Source organism: Pinus tabuliformis, chromosome 7 (assembly GCF_031772625.1).
Source record: "Pinus tabuliformis cultivar Carrire ecotype Pingquan chromosome 7, CPIR1, whole genome shotgun sequence".
Lineage (NCBI taxonomy): Eukaryota > Viridiplantae > Streptophyta > Pinopsida > Pinales > Pinaceae > Pinus > Pinus tabuliformis.
The window spans coordinates 1,479,468,649-1,479,486,866 of NC_142293.1; the positions used below are offsets into that span (position 1 = coordinate 1,479,468,649).

At 33.4% G+C, this 18,218-nt stretch overlaps 1 protein-coding gene across 1 annotated transcript; it reads right to left on the reverse strand.

Moving 5' to 3' along the window:
* Nucleotides 1–1,037: 1,037 nt before the first annotated feature.
* Nucleotides 1,038–2,763, reverse strand: LOC149253422 (uncharacterized protein At1g24485-like). Its single transcript, XM_089454471.1, has 4 exons — nucleotides 2,556–2,763; nucleotides 1,926–2,463; nucleotides 1,246–1,721; nucleotides 1,038–1,157 (listed from the first exon to the last, which is right to left on the reverse strand). Exons 1-4 carry the CDS (start codon nucleotides 2,761–2,763, stop codon nucleotides 1,096–1,098), a joined length of 1,284 nt encoding a protein of 427 aa, XP_089310597.1. The 3' UTR covers nucleotides 1,038–1,095.
* Nucleotides 2,764–18,218: the final 15,455 nt, after the last annotated feature.

Here is an 18,218-nt window from a genome sequence, read left to right on the forward strand (position 1 = left end):
GAATTACAATTCCGCTCACAGCTCCAAAGACAGCCCCAAAGACAGCCTTCCATTTATTATTGTTTGAATTATGCTGAAGACATCGCCTTCCATTTATTCTTGTTTGAATAAGGTACGGGTTTCCTGAGTAACTACAACACAAAAGAAAATCTTTTTCGTCTTGCACTTAGATGATAATGATTAATTATATTTTGAAATGAAAGCCTAAATTGGGTATGAGTATATAATAGGAAATGATTACTCAAATTTCAACGAATAGTTGATGAATATAAAATTGATAGGATTACTTGAGATTCAGTGAACAATCGAGGAAAAGCTTCGCTGGAATTACACCGCTGAAATGATTGTTTTTTATATTCTTGTGAAAATACATTTTTGATTCCATAAAACAAAATTAAATTTTATATAACTTAAAATAAAATTTAAAAAATAAAGTAAATTTTCAATAAAATAAATAAATTAAAAAATGAGATACTTACAATTCTTTAAGGTTTTTAAATTTAGATAACCATTCCAGAGTGCCACTCAAGTTGTTGTTTTGTAAATATCTGCATAAAAGTCATAATAGTTTGTTATTTTATAAAAACATAAACACTAAAAATATATATAATAAATATCATAAAAAGTTATATATATATATATATATATATAATAAATATCATAAAAAGTTTGCCGAATCGAGTTTTATGTTTCCATGTAGGAGACTAACAATCAATCAGTTCTTTACACTTTACTGAGCAGTCATATTAAATAAAAATAAATTATATGTATTGTAAATGTTCACTGGAATTAATCCTCATAAACTTAAAACAATTATCTTAAAATACATTTTCAAAATTAAAAAGTCATTATAAAAAAAGAGAGGAGGATCGAATTTTGCTTACACATTAACTAATGCGGTTAACTGTTCAATTTCGTTAGGCACCGTCCCTGTAAGTTTCCTTCCGGATAAATCGCTGACAACCAGAGTAAGAGTATTATCGTAACATGTTAATCATGTGATTTAGGCTGTAAACAAATCGAAAAATTAAACTTATATTTCAGAAATTCTGTTGGGCAAAGTAGTGTCATCACAGCCAATTCCATTCCAGGGTATCATATAGCAAGGGTCAGAAATCCAATCTGAAATCTCCTTTTGATAGCGTTAAGAGCGTCAACTGCAGTTTAAGAACTAATTCGTTAGACATGTATTTATAATGTCAGTAATTTACTTGAAACAAATTTGCTGAGCGCAAGCGTTGTTACCATCTTGCGAATATGTTAGCAGGTCGCTGTCAGCTTGCGAATAATACTCATAAGCGTTGATTATCGGAGGCAGCGTGGAGTTACTGCTCTCAACCAGTTCAAACGTATGTTCTCTTTCCATCCCATATTCGAGTGCGATTGTAGCCTCTAGAGCAGAATAATTGTGCATCAGAGTAATGGTTTCAGAGTCGTTTTTACCATCTAAGCGGACATTAAATGATCTCGATTCAGAGACATTCATCGTCTCGATCTCTGCAAAATACAACACCAGTAATGGATTTTCTGTGAATGAGAATGTTGGAGCCAAAGAGAATGGATCGGTTTGCGGGGTTGTAGCCCATGCAGTTTGCATCACAGCAGCTGGAGGGAGGTCTTTGGTATTGGCTGTTGAAATAGGCTCTTTCACACTTACGTTCCGTGAAATACTTGCAGATTCTAACGGTATCCAGATACGGTCGAATTTGTCCTGAGGATACCTGCCCAATTAACCATTCAAAGATATACATGTTAATAACTAACAAAAATTATCACAACTGCATCAAATTTTGGTGATATATCAATAATTCAATTGGGAGGTAGAAGTGGAAGCCTTGAATTTACTAGAATCAGCACTGAAATTTAATACAAATTTTCACTTTTGGCTAGATTTCAGTAAGCAAATAGAAGTTCAACTGGTCGACCTAACAACAGAATTTCTACCAATATCATATCTTGAGTATAAAAACAAAGGTGTTCCTGGTTTAGCGTCGTGATACATGCCATGTTGGAGCCTCCTCAATTCGATAGCAGATATAAAGGGATCATCATTCGACCGCGTTCTGAACAAGCAAACGTACAGCACTCTGCCAGAGGTAACAAATATATATTCGTAATAAGATTGATTTGGATATGTAGATATCTCTATGTTTTGCGCAGAAAACATTTCCAGTGTCTGAATGGAGAAAGAGAAGTTTGCGCCCTGTGGGTATCCACTAAAATTTCCAAGGACAAACCATAATCTCACGAGATGAGGCACATTAGGGGCCACGGGCAACTTATAGCAAGACCTGTTAAGGGGCTTAGGGAAATGACGTAGACTGTGCAAGTAAGAACCCAAGGCACTGGCGTCCCCTATGTCTGCTGCCTCACCGACGTCTATGTAAGCAGCATCAGATACCCATGTTATGTTGTTTTCTGCCGTGTAATTCGTTTTTCCTCCACACCTAATACTTAGAAATCCTGCATATCACCAGAAAATAAATACTGAATGGAAACACTCCAACATTGCAGGTAATTAGAGCACTCATGAGCATTTTCTTGAGATGACATACCTGGTTGAGCCGTAATCACAGAGAGTAAACGCAAAAGCACGCCTAGTGGGACTATCCAACCATTCCATTTGCCGTTACGAATTTTGTCCATCGCTGGACCAGTTTTTATGAAATTCTCCGGAACCAGCAGATTGGACGCAGAAGGATTCGGAGCAATAGCTATACGAGTGTTATTTACATATACTTTTATAAGGCGGGAGTCTACCATAGATTTATTTTACCATAGATACATTTCAATTTTCGGCATGTGATATTTTAAATGGTTTTCCACCTCGGATAGATATTTGAGAACTCGGAATGTTGAACGGAGTTAGAGTGGAACTTGGACGACCCTGAAATATCAACCGACTTCATGCCCCTCCACCGGACATTCGCAAACGCACACTTTGAAAGTCAGGGCCGACGAGAACTAGACATTGTATAATCAATATTTCTTATAAACACCCCTTAATTTATATTTATAATTTCATACACCTACAAATAAGTCAAACACAATTAAGCTTTCTAACAATATTCACACATCCAACTATGGCCTTAGATTCCTAAATTCCACAAATAAGTCAAATTCCGTTGTATGAACACAACAAAATATTATATGCAGCACCGAATGGGAATTCCTAAACTTTATTAATGAGAAGAATGCTATAAAATTATAACAAGGGAGTGTGACTTTCTACATAGGAATATTTTACACATATACATATAACTAAGGGTGACACTACCCATTTACCAAAAGTTTGCACAATCTATCCTTGAAGCATCATGGGTCTATTTTCTACATCTTCTTTTCTTCACTCACCACAATCTTAGTCTAGAACTCTCTTATCTTAAACATTTGCCAAATTATCTAAGTTCCACATGCAAACTACTAGCTTAGTTAACATCTATAGTGTTTGTAGTACTAAAAAATGAACTTTGCACCTCTTAAGCTAGTATTCATTTGATTAATGGCTTTTTTTTTTACATGAATTTGTATAATGGAGAGGTCATCTTTTTATAGTAGAAAGTGCTTTATCATTTTTTTCTTTTAAAATATCTTGCAATCCTCTTAATGTCCAATAGAAAGTGCTTTATCATTTCTTTCTTTTAAAGTACTTTGCAATCCTCTCAATGTTCAACATAGACCCAATTGTCTACCAAATATTTGGAATACTCAATCCTTGGGTCCACACATTTGCTTGTGTGCTCTTTTCGAAGGAATCCTACTCTAGAAGGCTACAACTATCTTGCTTCAATGGCACCCAAGGCGCTTCTTGTCATTCCTTGAGCTTCTCATCCTACCAAGGATCCACCTATCCAACTTGCAATGCATGCCCAACCACCAAGTTACTCTTACCCATGGCGCTTCTTGCCATTCCTTGAGCTTCTCATCCTACCGAGGATCCACCTATCCAACTTGCAATGCATGCCCAACCACCAAGTTACTCTTACCCATGGACTTGGATGGTATGCCCACAAAGCAAGGTACTCCGTGAACCAACAAACATCCATTAACATGATATCATGTAGTCTCTCTAAAGAACTCCAACTTGACCAAATTACTTTACCAACTCTTTAGCACTTAAGCATGCATTGTCAAGTACTAAACTGCCCAAAACATATTTTTCTAATCTTACAACCTAATCCCAACCAATTAAAATCTAACCATCTAAAAATACCCATTACATTATCTAAAATAAAAACCTTACACATTGCATTAGATATTCAAAACATATTCTTCGATTACACGCATAAAAACTACAAAATAATATATTCTAGTATGCATTATTTTTTTTTATGGAATCTTATATACATAATTTGTTTGATTTCACTTAAAAACTTAGGAATGGAGTAACAAAAACAATAAAGAAAATGTTATCGAATCAATTACTAATGTGAACCATTTATACCTGAATGCTGATAAGGCAAAAGCCCAAACATTTTCAATTAAATAAAACACTAGTGAATTACCATCTTTTTCGTTTTACTTCTTTCATAAACGACAAAAATATAAATATCTATAATAATAATAAGGAATTTGAAATTGCATCACTTCTAACTTAACGAGGGAAAAAATATAAACCACTTGAAATTTGGGACGCTTATACTAAACAAGTTGAAATTTGAGGCCTTCTCCTCGGTCATGCATGTTGATAGACCCACCATCCAATATGATAAATTGTTCCTCCAGGCCGAATGGACGCGTTCTGACTTCGAATGAAGAACAAAGTGTAACACGTTTTCAGACTTTCTTTGCGTGTCGGCTCCACACGCATTTGACTGGACGATTAGGTTCTATTTTTGTGTGAGATTGCTAGTTTTTAAAAAATTTAGGGAACTTTTTTTCAATGATTTTGATTTATGTATCTATAGTTTTCATGTCTGAAAATTTAGGCTTTATTTTTGTATAATTATTGTTGTCCTCTAAAGTGTTTTATACCCAACCAATAGTTTGTGTAAATAAAAGAAAATTTTCAAACCAAAATTACCTCTATTTGTTGTCTATGAGAGTGTTTTTATGATAGTGTATTAATTTATTTAAAGCTTTTGTGAATGGTCCTTATGTTTGAAAATATAAGCTTTATTTTTTATGTCTTATTATAGGCAAAGTTTTGAAAATAAAAATAAGGAATCTCATTTTAATGATTTTGATTCATGTATTTATAGTCTTTATATTTAAAATTTTATGCTTTGTTTTTGTATAATTATCTATTATGTAAACCAGTGTAGGTGATTCTTAACTTCAGAGCTATCAAAATAAAATCTCTCGAGGTGCAAACGTTTACTCAAGTTCAATCTTTAAACCATTTCTAGTACACAACTTGATTACACCTTAAATAATTTGATTCATCTCTACACGTCTAGAATTAAAAAAATATCTACATTTATTTTAATAAACTTTATTAAAAATAACCTAACATAAAAACTTACACTCAATAGTGTAGACACATAAGGCATGTGAAGACCGTCTTTAACTTTTGTTTTTGTGTGGACCAATAAAAGCCGACATCGCAACAATATTCTTATCTCATAGAATTTTTATACATGTGACAATTATGTGAGGAATACGCATTCAAACGGTTAAAAAAATCTAAGTTTATTTTGATTTTATTTTAAAATTTTAAAATAAAAATGAAAATATGTTTATTAAGAATTTTTTAGATATTATTTAATTTAAATTTATAATAATTATTTTTTTATAATTTAAATTAAATTTAATTAATATAAAAAGATATAAATATTAAGAGATGATGAGAAACGACCAACAAGTTTTTAGGCAATTGACAAAGAGGTTTTTTTAGAAGGAAATGTGCAAGATCAAAAGTTAATTTATCTGACTTGTTGGAAGTAATGCTTCTATGTCATGTGTTCCTTGTGTATTACAAGTTGTCAATGAGTATTTCGAGGTGTTATTCTAGATGTGGTTGTTTCCCATGTATATGAGTTGTTGTTATGTCCTGTCCCACTCATAGATCCACTCTCTTAGGATCTTATTCTAGATGTTTCCCATGTATATGAGTTGTTGTTGTGTCATGTCCCAGTCATAGATCCACTTTCTTAGGATCTAGATTTATTGAAGTGAGTAATTTGTATCCTATATATATGTAACCTTTGTGATCAATAAATATATGAGAGTAATTTGTGTTGTGTGTAATTTTCCTCTCTCTTTCTATTTTTCTAACATGGTATAAGAGTTAGTACTAGCTTGCCTCCCTCAAGGGAAAGCCAGGAATATGTGAGGGATCCGAGTGTTATTATTTTTGTACATATTAGTATATATGTGTGAGAGTTTATTTCTAATGTGTGAAATTGTTTATGATCGTGTGCATATAGATTCGTTTGTTTGCATCTTCTTCAAGCGTCGTCAGATTTATCCGTCATATTTCCATCTGTAAAGTTTCGTTTGTGATTATCTACCCAGAATGTTCAAAGGAATTAAATTCATGCCTAGATGGTTTTGTCAAAGTTGTGTGCACTATCATATTATAAATTTGCAAAATCATGCCCACAAACTATACATGTAGCTACACAGATCTGAATTTGAGATATGGATCTGAAATTTGGTGCGAATGAGTTTCAAGTGGCCAATGATATATGTCAAAAGTGTTAAAATTGGAGGTTGATCTTGGAGATTTCATCAACGATGGTCAGAGGCGGTTACATTTTAAATAGAGGTCATGTGACAACTCAAAGATGTGGTGGTAAAGAGAGGTGTTTGCGAGATTCTAGAGTGGATGTGAGTGTTGATGAAGACCAGTCAAACATAAATTGTCCTTCTTGTTATAATATGTGTTTTCAATGTAAGCAATAAGGGAGGGTGCCGGAAGTAATGCTTCCATGTCATGTGTTCCATATGTATTACAAGTTATTAGTGAGTATTCTGAGGTGTTATTGCGCCGAGAGGCACATTCTACAGCCCATTATGGCACCGATGTGTAAGTATGTCATGTCCTAAAAAGATAATAAAAATATTTTTTACTAATGTAAACCAAAACATTAGCTTGAATCTTAAACTATATATAACTTGAATCTTTAGATTATATATAACTTTTTTTTATCTTATTAATGGTCTAAGATTAATTATTAAAATATAACCATGTATTATTATATATAATTAGAATTTTCTCATGTGTTTAATAGTTCCTTTATGATATAAGTGAATTTGAATGGATCATAAATTTACCTTTAACAAAAAAATTTACCACATTAAAATTCCAAATTAGGTAAAATATTAAACATCTTTACTGAGAATTACTAAAGCCAATATCATCTCTTAAATCAAAGGAACAAGGTTAATTCAAATATTTTAATAATTGTTTTGATTAAATATTTGTAAAATGAATCTTTAAAAGGATAAATCATATCCTATGGATATATTAAAGTCTTTAAAGGCATAAATATTTCCACATCAAAGTTCTAATATTTGAAAAAGGTAAGGATGAAGAGGGAGGGACAAAGAGGTGGATTTGGAGGGGGGAGAGAGAGTGAAGAAGAAAGACATAAAGAGAGAGAAAAGTGGAGAGAGAGAGAGAGAGAGAGAGAGAGAGTGACAAGGGAGAGATGGAGAGAGTGTGTTTATGTTTTGGGGTGAGATAGAGAGACAAATAAGGAGATATGGAAGGAAGTGGGAAAAGAATGAGAGAGAAGGAGAGAGGGAGGGATATAGTGAAAGAGTTGGAGGGTGAAGAGGGGGGGGGAGACAAAGGAAGGTGAGAGACAAAGGGAGAGAGAGGAAGGAAGAGAGAGAGAATGTGAGAGAGAGAAGGAGAGAGGGAGGGAGAGAGAGATGGAGTTGGAGGGTAAGAGAGAGGGAGGTAAGAAGAAATACATAGAGAGAGAAAGGTGGAGAGAGAGAGAGGGAGCGATAGGGAGATAAAGAGAATGAGAGAGAGGAGAGCAGGAGGGAAGAGAGATATAAGTGAGAGAGAGAGAGAGAACAGGAAGAGAGAGGGAGAGAAATAGGGAGGGAGAGATATATAGATATGGATAAAGAGTGTGTATGTTTTGGGGCTGATATAGAGAGACAAAGGAGAGGCAGAGGGAGATAGAGATATAGATTGGAGGTGAAGAGAGGGAAGAAGAGCGATATAGAGAGGGTGGGAGAGATATATAGATATGGAGAGAGAGAGTGTGTGTGTTTGGAGGGGGGTGAGATAGAGAGACAAAGAAGGAGAGATGGAGGGGGGTATAGATATAATGGAGGGGGCGGGTGGGGGATTGGGGAGAGGGGGGGGGGGAAGAGGGAAGAACATTTATTGCACTAGATGCATTGATTTCAATGTAGATTATGATTTCTAATCCTATTTGATTGCTTGCACTAGATGCATTGATTTCAGTTTAGATGTTTATTTCTAATCCTATTTGATTGCTTGCTCTAGATGAATTTATTTTACCATAGATGGTGATTTATAGTCTAATTTGATTGCTTGTACTAAATGCATTTATTTTAGTGTGGATGTTGATTTATAATTATATTTGATTTCTTGCCCTAGATGCGTTGATTTCAGTGTAGATGTTGGTTTCTAATATTATTTAATTGCTTGCATTATATGCATTAATTTCGGTGTAGATGTTGTTTTATAATCTTATTTGATTACTTGCAGTAGATGGATTATCTTTTGTTAATCTTGAGACTATAAATTTAAAAAAAAAAAAAAAAACAAGATTAGATTGATGCAGAAGATAGGGAAGAAGATTTCTTGCACTAGATGCATCGATTTAAGTGTAGATGTTGATTTCTAATTATATTTGATTGCTTGTAATAGATGCATTGATTTTAGTGTATATGTGTATCTCTAATCCTATTTGATTGCTTCCACTAGATGCATGGATTTCAATGTAGATGTGGATTTCTAATCCTATTTTATTGCTTGCACTAGATACATGGATTTCAGTGTAGATGTGGATTTTTAATCCTATTTGATTGCTTACATTAGATGCATTGATTTTAGTGAAGATATTGTTTTCTAATCCTATTTGATTGTTTGCATTAGATGTTGTTAATCTTGAAGTTATAGATTATAAAAAAAATATTTTTCAAGATATATTTAGTAACACGTAGAGGGACACTATTAAGAAATAATTAACTGTCAAAGGTTGCGATAGCTAAAATTAAAGTGAAAAAGATGTGCAAAATCAATGCTTCTGCAAAGTGCAAATTAATCATTGACAAGATCGTTCTTCATCACCAACTAATTACAAATAGACAGTTACATATATTCAAAATTACTAATAGAGTAATTGCTTACAACAACGTATTCAAAATATTTATAAGAGAAAAATGTATATTTATAAACATAAAAAAAAAAGAAAAAAAGATCAAAATATTCTTGAAGGGGATGTAATAATTGTTTGGAGAAACAAATAATGTAAATATTTTACAAATCTGGACACTCATTAAAAAAAATTCAAAAACACATTAGTTAAAAAATTCAAAAAAAATTAGTTCTTGACTTTGCAAAATAGACTATAGATAACCAAAAAAAAAAAAAAAAAAAAATCATCAAAATATTCTTGAAGGAAATTAATTATTTCAAACATAAAAAAAGAACAAATTATTTCAAGAGTAATCTTGACGCAACAAATTATTAAAACTACTCTTCATGATATATTTTGTAATATTTGGAAGAACACTATTTAGAATTAATTAATTTTCAAAAGTTGTGATACCTAAACTTAAATGAAATAGATGTGCAATATCAATCTTCCTGCAAATTATTGACAAAATTGTCTCCCTTCTTCATGACCAACTAATTACTAATAAACACTTACATACACATATATAAATAAATATAACAAAACAATTGTAATATTTACAAACATTACTATCGAAATCCAAATACATAAACACACAAACGAGTCCAAGCATCCAAATGCAGTTGTATAAACCATTCAAGGAAAGAAACACAAACCACAATAAAGAAGAGAATGATATGGTCATGCCAAGAAAAAAAAACATAATGTGGAATTTGAATTTTTATCTCAAACATATACATAATAATGATAATCTAAAAATGTGACATTGTTTCTCTCATCTGGAACCACCTTAGATCCATCTAACACTGGATCTATCATGGGCGGAGAGGGATCAAATCCCTTGAGGTGCAAACCTTTCCTCAAGTTCTACACACCAAAAAGAAGATTTGCACGTAGAGGGATTTGACCCCTCTTGGCGCATGATAGATCCTTTGTTAGATGGATTTAAGCTAGTTTTAGATGTGGTTGTTTCCATGTATATGAGTTGTTGTTGTGTCATGTCCTAGTCACAGATCCACTTTCTTAGGATCTAGATTTGTTGAAGTCAGTAATTTGTATCCTATATATCTATAACATTCGTGATCAATAAATATATGAGAGTGATTTGTATTGTGTGTAGTTTTTTTATCTCTTTCTATTTGTCTAACCCTAAACAACAAATTTCCCATCAAATTACTTTGATAAATATTTTTAGACATTTGTTTTTAGACACCTTTGCACAAATCATAACTTAAATTCTGTTAACGTCAAATTATTTAATCTATATCCATCAATGTGCCATGAGCCACGAGCATACTAAGATAAATGACAACAAAATGAATTATTTAATCTCTATGCATCAATGTGCCATGAGCCAAGAGCATACTAAAATAAATGACAACAAAATGATTAATATGAATGATGATGTATGCCTTGATCCATAAGTATGAATTATTTAATCTCTATGCATCAATGTGCCATGAGCCAAGATCATACTAAGATAAATGACAACAAAATTATTAATATGAATGACGATGTATGCCTTGATCCATGGGTATGAATTATTTAATCTCTATGCATCAATGTGCCATGAGCCAAGAGCATACTAATATAAATGACAACAACATGATTAATATGAATGACGATGTATGCCTTGATCCATGACTATATAAAGAGAATGGTGATCTATGTCTTATAGATTGTGGTTTTTTTTTACGCCGTAAGGTGTTCACCTTTGAAATCAACTCCCCTTCTTGCCCACCTGTCATCCTTATAGACCCTAAGATTATATGTTAGATGATTGAGAGGCTAAACCGTTCGATCACAAAAAATAGTTACAAATTCGTTACAGGTATTCGAATCACATAGTTAAAGGCTCTTAAATGTGGTTGTCGAAAAGGGGAAACTGAAGGAATCATACTTTTCGCTAGAGGCGATTACCAAGAAAGGAATACGATGGAGCCAAGACAGACATCTGGTCCTGCGGAGTCATACTGTTTGCGCTCCTGCCCCTGGCGGGCTACTTGCCTTTCCACGATGCGAAACAATGCAAATCTGATAGTGATGTATAATAAGATCTAAAGGGGATTTCAAATGCTTGCCCTGGTTTTCCTCTGAGGTCTAGCGTCTGGCTATCCAACTGCTAGACCCTAACCCTCGTACGAGCATCACCATTCTACATGTCATGGAGGTTTCTTGGTTCCGCCAGGGATTCAAGTGCTAGCAGGCTGACAACGATGTCGATGTCAGATAGCTTGAAGATGTTGGCTTGGCCTTCCCCTCCCCCAACCCGACTTGCCGAAATGCCGACCTGCTTGAACACCTTTGACATAATTTCCCTCTCGTCGAGGTTCAATCTCTCTCGGCCTTGTTCAATGATAATGTGGATCAACGACTTACTGTAAAAAGGGAGAATGATCCAAATACCAAAATCTAACTCTCAAGAAAATTTCAGGTCAAATAGAGTAAGGTACTTTCGTAACAGTTCACAAGGCCATCTTGTGTTCCAGAGAATCTTGTATTTCAGACAGAAAATTGATGTAGGTTTTCATACAGGGCCTTATTGTTTTTGGATATGCCCAGATGCATGACCTAGTTTATGATCGCTTATTTGCAGGGATCTTAGAGATTTAGGCAAGTTTGGTGGAGGTAATAAGGAAAGCTGATGTATTTATCCCATTATCCCGACTATAAAGGGACCATGGAAGATGGATCAGTTGAATATTATTAAGGCCATTAAGGAAGTTGGAACCACCAAGGTATATAGCATTGTTGATGAGGTTTAAGAATTTTGTATATATATTAGAAGTAGATGGGAATTCCAAATTTTTTCATAATCATTAGTGATGAAGTTTACAAAGGTTTTTTCCATTTGAGTTCAGGGATTATGTTGATTAAACCCATGTGGTGCAGCCTGTAAAGACCATGTTTTCTACCAAAGTGAAAAATCTCAAATTCTCAAAGACACTGAGATAGAAGGCATCCCTTACATGTCTCTGGAAACTATCTTTTGGGGCTATTTTTTCCAAATTTGGGGTATTTAGACCTCACTGCGAGTGCAAGGGATAAAGTTTCCATATCTCAAGATGGAAATTCTAATTGCGTTCAAAATCTTCTCTCTAGTAAAAAATGTTTGCGTTCTATGACTAGCATTTGATTGTGTACTCTTTGATCAGTTGTTAATGTACTATCCTACATTAGATATGCAGTCTTTTTTGTAAAGAAGGATGATATGGGACATATATCATAAAGGTAGTGGATGACCCTATAACTCTAAACAAGATATTGAATTTGAGGCTTCTTGCCAACACCTACTCGATTAATGAGCATAAAACTCTGTGGGAGAAGAAAATTAGCAAGACTTTGGAGAAGAACTATATAGCAGAGAAAGAGGTGTTGAAAAGAACTGTAGGTAAGGATTTGCAATATTTTTCCTTCTTCATTTTGCATTTTTAGACTTATGATATCTTGTATTTGAGGCTTTCTGCCAAAGCATACTCCATATATTGAAATTGTATCTCTATGGGAGAAGAAATTTGGCAAACTCTATAGAATACCTATATTCCAGAGGAAGAGGTGCTGAAAAAAATTGTAGGTTAACCTGGAATATTTTTCCTTGTTCCCCTGACATTTCGAGACTTAATGAAGATCTAAAGAGATTTATGCATCTATTTGCTTCCATTATATATGTGTACAATGAAACATTTTATCTATTCACATTAGACGATACCTTAAATTTAAGGCGTCCTAATCTGATGAAACCTCCAAAAAATTTGGTAAAGAAACCATTGCCATAGATGAGCATAATTCTGGAGATGTCTAATCACATTAAGAAAATTCGGTGTTTGGTGTTCGAGCATCTCTTCAGGCATCCAATTTGGCTTGGACGATATAATTTTCGTTGATGCATCCAAATGAGCGTGGACAATATAATTTTCTTTGAGAAGCCTCTGCTACAATCCTAAGTATAGAAGATTTCAAATTCAAATAGTAATCCAAAGTATTGTAAATTTGATGAGAGATTCTAGTGTTATGTTTAGTTGATCTTTACTCTATAGTCGAGATAAATTATTCCACCTTTGGGTTTTGTCCTGTGGATGCTTGATAATTTCATATTCATCAGAGATGATGAGCACATTTTGTATCTGTTTTGATTTTTTCCATTGGGAAATCAATTTCATTTTTCCATGTCACTAGATTGTGAACACTAAGCTTAATCTATTGAATCATTACTTCTTTTTTCTCGTGGGTAACCCAATAGGTCATATGTCCAAGTGGATTGTGATAACTGAGAAGGACATAATAGTTTACTACATTTTTCCCTGTTGCTATGCATATTTTGGCCTTTTTTTGTGATTCATTATGAGTAAACATTCTAACATGTTTGCATATTTTGGCTTTTATTTTTTGTGATTCATTATGAGTAAACATTCTCACATGTTTTGTTTCTCCCAACAGAGGGATTCCACTCTGCATTTATGTGTTCTATATTTGGATTCAACAATGTAGTGGTTCTATCATAAATTTTTGTCATTCTTCATCCTAAAAGAAATAAAATGTGCTTTCCATCTTGTGTTCTGGAGAATCTTGTATTTTAGACAAAAAATTGTAGTAGGTTTTCATATAGGGCCTTATTGTTTTTGGATATGCCCAGATGCATGACATAGTTTATGAGAGACTAGAAAGACTTATTTTTTGAAATTAGCCAGTAGACATCACGTGTTTTCATCAACTTTGATAATGTTTTGTTGTAATTGTATTTTGTTTCTAGGTTCAATAAATAAATAGTTACATAAATTCAAATATTAAGGTTTTGATATTATCTATCACGTCATGTGGTCAATGTGTTGGATTTTGTATTACTTGTTACCTGTTTCATCATACTAATTATTAATATTGTCTTGAAAGTTTTGATGTAATCGAGTCCTTTCAGTAATAACAAACATTGATTAATCACAAGCCTTAATAACAAACATAAACATTGAGAATGATATGAGAGTCATATGGGTTTTCTGATTGTTTATCTCAAATACTTGACTTGTGAAAAGGTCAATCATACAGAGCTACATTGAAAAGGGCATTGAATCGAATCAATCGATTCCTTGAAAAGGGCACTGAATCGAATCAAGTGAGTCATTTCTTTTGAGATTAGCTCATAGTTTTACTTAGAGTAATCTAAGTGTAACATTAGCAATCCCATTCTATGATTAAATGTAACCATTTATGTATATTATATTATGTGTTTAAGTGCTATACTAAAAATAGTAATACTATATTATGTGTTTAAGTGCTATACTAAAAATAGTAATGGGAGAGTATACCCATTCAAGGTTTTACCATGAGGATGGCTATATGAGAACAATATTGCGTAACCTTATTCTGGTTTTCTAATATGTATAAATTTTTTTGGATTAAAAAGGGAGGAAACTACTAAGGCTGTTACAAACCATCAATATTATTTTAGAAAAAATAAAGAGAAACCTACTTAGTCATTCAGGACATGGAGAAGAATTGAAGTGGGTGGAATTTTCTCTTTTCATTCCAAGTAATCACTACTGCCAAAAATTAATTAGCATCAAAATACTATTTCACGATGGAAGAAACATACCCAATGAAAACAGGAAGACAAGGAAACAAATAAATCCAGTGGATCCATGAGTGAAAGTTGTAAATATTAAACATATAACAGATTTTGATGGGTGCTTCAAACTCTAATTAATTGCGAGCCTTATGTAGAGGCATAATCTACGTGTCTTGCATTGGCAATTTGTGCAAGTTCTAACTCTAACGTGAATATGAAACGAAATTTGATATGAAACTTATTGTGTATTAGCTTTGTGATGTGTACTTTTTTTTGTGTAAGGAGGAAAACTATGATGGAATCAACCAATGTAATCTAATCAGGAAATTCCAGATTGATATATCCATATTTATCTTACTTAGCATTATTTATTTTAGAAATAGAAAGAGAAACCTACCTGTTCATCAAGAGGAAACGACTGAGTTGGATTCTTCTTTTTCTTTTTCATTTTTTCCATCATATTTGACACACCCACGCACTGGTAACTATTATTTTTTCTTCTCCCAAAATTAATTAACATTGGAAATCTCTCTGATCAATGGAGGAGTCTGAATATTGCATCAATCTGAATGAAAAAGGGAAGATAGACAAACAATTAGTTCTAGCAGATCCATAGGTGAAAAATAAAATTACGCAGACAACACATAAGTAGGTTTTCATATAGGGCATTTTTGTTTTTGGATATGCCCAAATGCATGACATAGTTTATGATTGCCTATTTGCAGGGATCTTTAGAGATTTAGGCAAGTTTAGTGGTGGTAATCAGGAAAGTTGACATAGTTATCTCGTTATCCCAGCTGTAAAGGGACAATGGAAGATGGATTAGTTGAATATTATTAAGGCCATTAAGGAGGTTGGAACCATCAAGGTATATAACATTGTTGATGAGATTTGAGAATTTTGTATATATATTAGAAGTAGATGGGAATTCCAAATTTTTTCATAATCATTAGTGATGAAGTTTACAGAGGTTTTTTCCATTTGAGTTCAGGGATTATGTTGATTAAACACATGTGGTGGAGCCTGTAAGGACCATGTTTTCTACCAAAGCGAAAATTATCAAATTCTCAAAGACACTGAGATAGAAGGCATCCATTACACATCTTTAGAAACTATCTTTTGGGGCTATTTTTTCCAAATTTGGGGTATTCAGACCTCACTGTGAGTGCAAGGGATAAAGTTGCCATATTTGGAGATGAAAATGCTAAAGGCGTTTAAAGTCTTCTCTCTGGTAAAAAATGTTTGCGTTCTACGACTAGCATTTGATCGTGTACTCTTTGATCAATTTTTAATGTACTATCCTATAGATTAGCAAGACTTTGGAGAAGAACTATATACTAGAGAACGAGGTGTTGAAAAAATTTGCAGGTAAGGATTTGCAATATTTTTCCTTCTTCCCTTTGCATTTTTAGACTTATGATATCCTGTATTTGAGGCTTTCTGCCAAAGCCTACTCCATTAACGAAATTGTATCTCTATGGGAGAAGAAATTTGGCAAACTCTGTAGAATACCTATATTCCAGAGGAAGAGGTGCTGAAAAATATTGTAGGTTAACTTGGAATATTTTTCCTTGTTCCCCTGACATTTCCAGACTTAATGAAGATCTGAAGATATTTATGAATCTATTTGCTTCCATTATATATGTGTACAATGAAACATTTTATCTATTCACATTAGACGAGACCTTAAATTTAAGGTGTCCTGATCTGATGAAACCTCCAAACAATTTGGTAAAGCAACCATCACCATAGATGAGCATAATTCTGGAGATGTCTAATCACATTAAGAAAATTAGGTGTTTGGTGTTCGAGCATCTCTTTAGGCATCCAATTGGACATGGACGATATAGTTTTCATTGATGTATCCAATGGGCATGGATGATATAAGTTTCGTTGATGCATCCAATTGGGCATGGATGATATAGTTTTCTATGAGAAGCCTCTGCTACAATCTAAAGTATATCAGATTTCAAATTCAAATAGTCATCCAAAGTATTTTAAATTTGATGAGAGATTCTAGTGTTATGTTTAGTTGATCTTTACTCTATAGTCGAGATAAATTCTTGCTCCTTTGGGTTTTGTCCCGTGGATGCTTGCTAATTTCATATTCATCATAGACGATGAGCACATTTTGTATCTGTTTTGATTTTTTCCATTAGGAAATCAATTTCATTTTTCCATGTCACTAGATTGTGAACACTAAGCTCAATCTATTGATTCATTACTTCTTTTTTCTCGTGGGTATCCCAATAGGTCATCTGCCTAGGTGGTTTTTGATAACTGAGAAGGACGTAATAGTTTACTAAATTTTTCCCTGTTGCTATGCATATTTTGGCTTTTATTTTTTGTGATTCATTATGAGTAAACATTCTAACATGTTTGTTTTCTCCCAACAGAGGGATTCCACTTTGCATTTATGTGTTCTATATTTGGATTCAACAATGTAGGGGTTCTATCATATATTTTTGTCATTCTTCATCCTAAAAGAAATGAAATGTGCTTGCCATCTTGTGTTCCAGAGAATCTTGTATTTCAAACAGAAAATTGCAGTAGGTTTTCATATAGGGCCTTATTGTTTTTGGATATGCCTAGATGCATGACATAGTTTATGATCGCCTATTTGCAGGGATCTTTAGAGATTTAGGCAAGTTTGGTGGAGGTATTCAGGAAAGTTGACATAGTTATCCCGTTATCCCAACTGTAAAGGGACCATGGAAGATGGATCAGTTGAATATTATTAAGGCCATTAAGGAGGTTGGAACCATCAAGGTATATAACATTGTTGATGAAGTTTGATAATTTTGTATATATATTAGAAGTAGAAGGGAATTCCAATTTTTTTCATAATCATTAGCGATGAAGTTTATAGAGGTTTTTTCCATTTGAGTTCAGGGATTATGTTGATTAAACCCATGTGGTGGAGCTTGTAAAGACCATGTTTTCTACCAAAGTGAAAATTCTCAAATTCTTAAAGACACTGAGATAGAAGGCATCCCTTACATGTCTCTAGCAACTATATTTTGGGGCTATTTTTTCCAAATTTGGGGTATTCAGACCTCACTGCAAGTGCAAGGGATAAAGTTGCCATATCTGGAGATGGAAATGCTAAAGGCGTTTAAATTCTTCTCTCTGGTAAAAAATGTTTTCGTTTTATGACTAGCATTTCATTGTGTACTCTTTGGTCAGCTGTTAATGTACTATCCTACAAATTAGCAAGACTTTGGAGAAGAACTATATACCAGAGAAAGATGTGTTGAAAAAAATTACAGGTAAGGATTTGCAATATTTTTCCTTCTTCCCTTTGCATTTTTAGACTTATGATATCCTGTATTTGGGGCTTTCTGCAAAAGCCTACTCCATTAATGAAA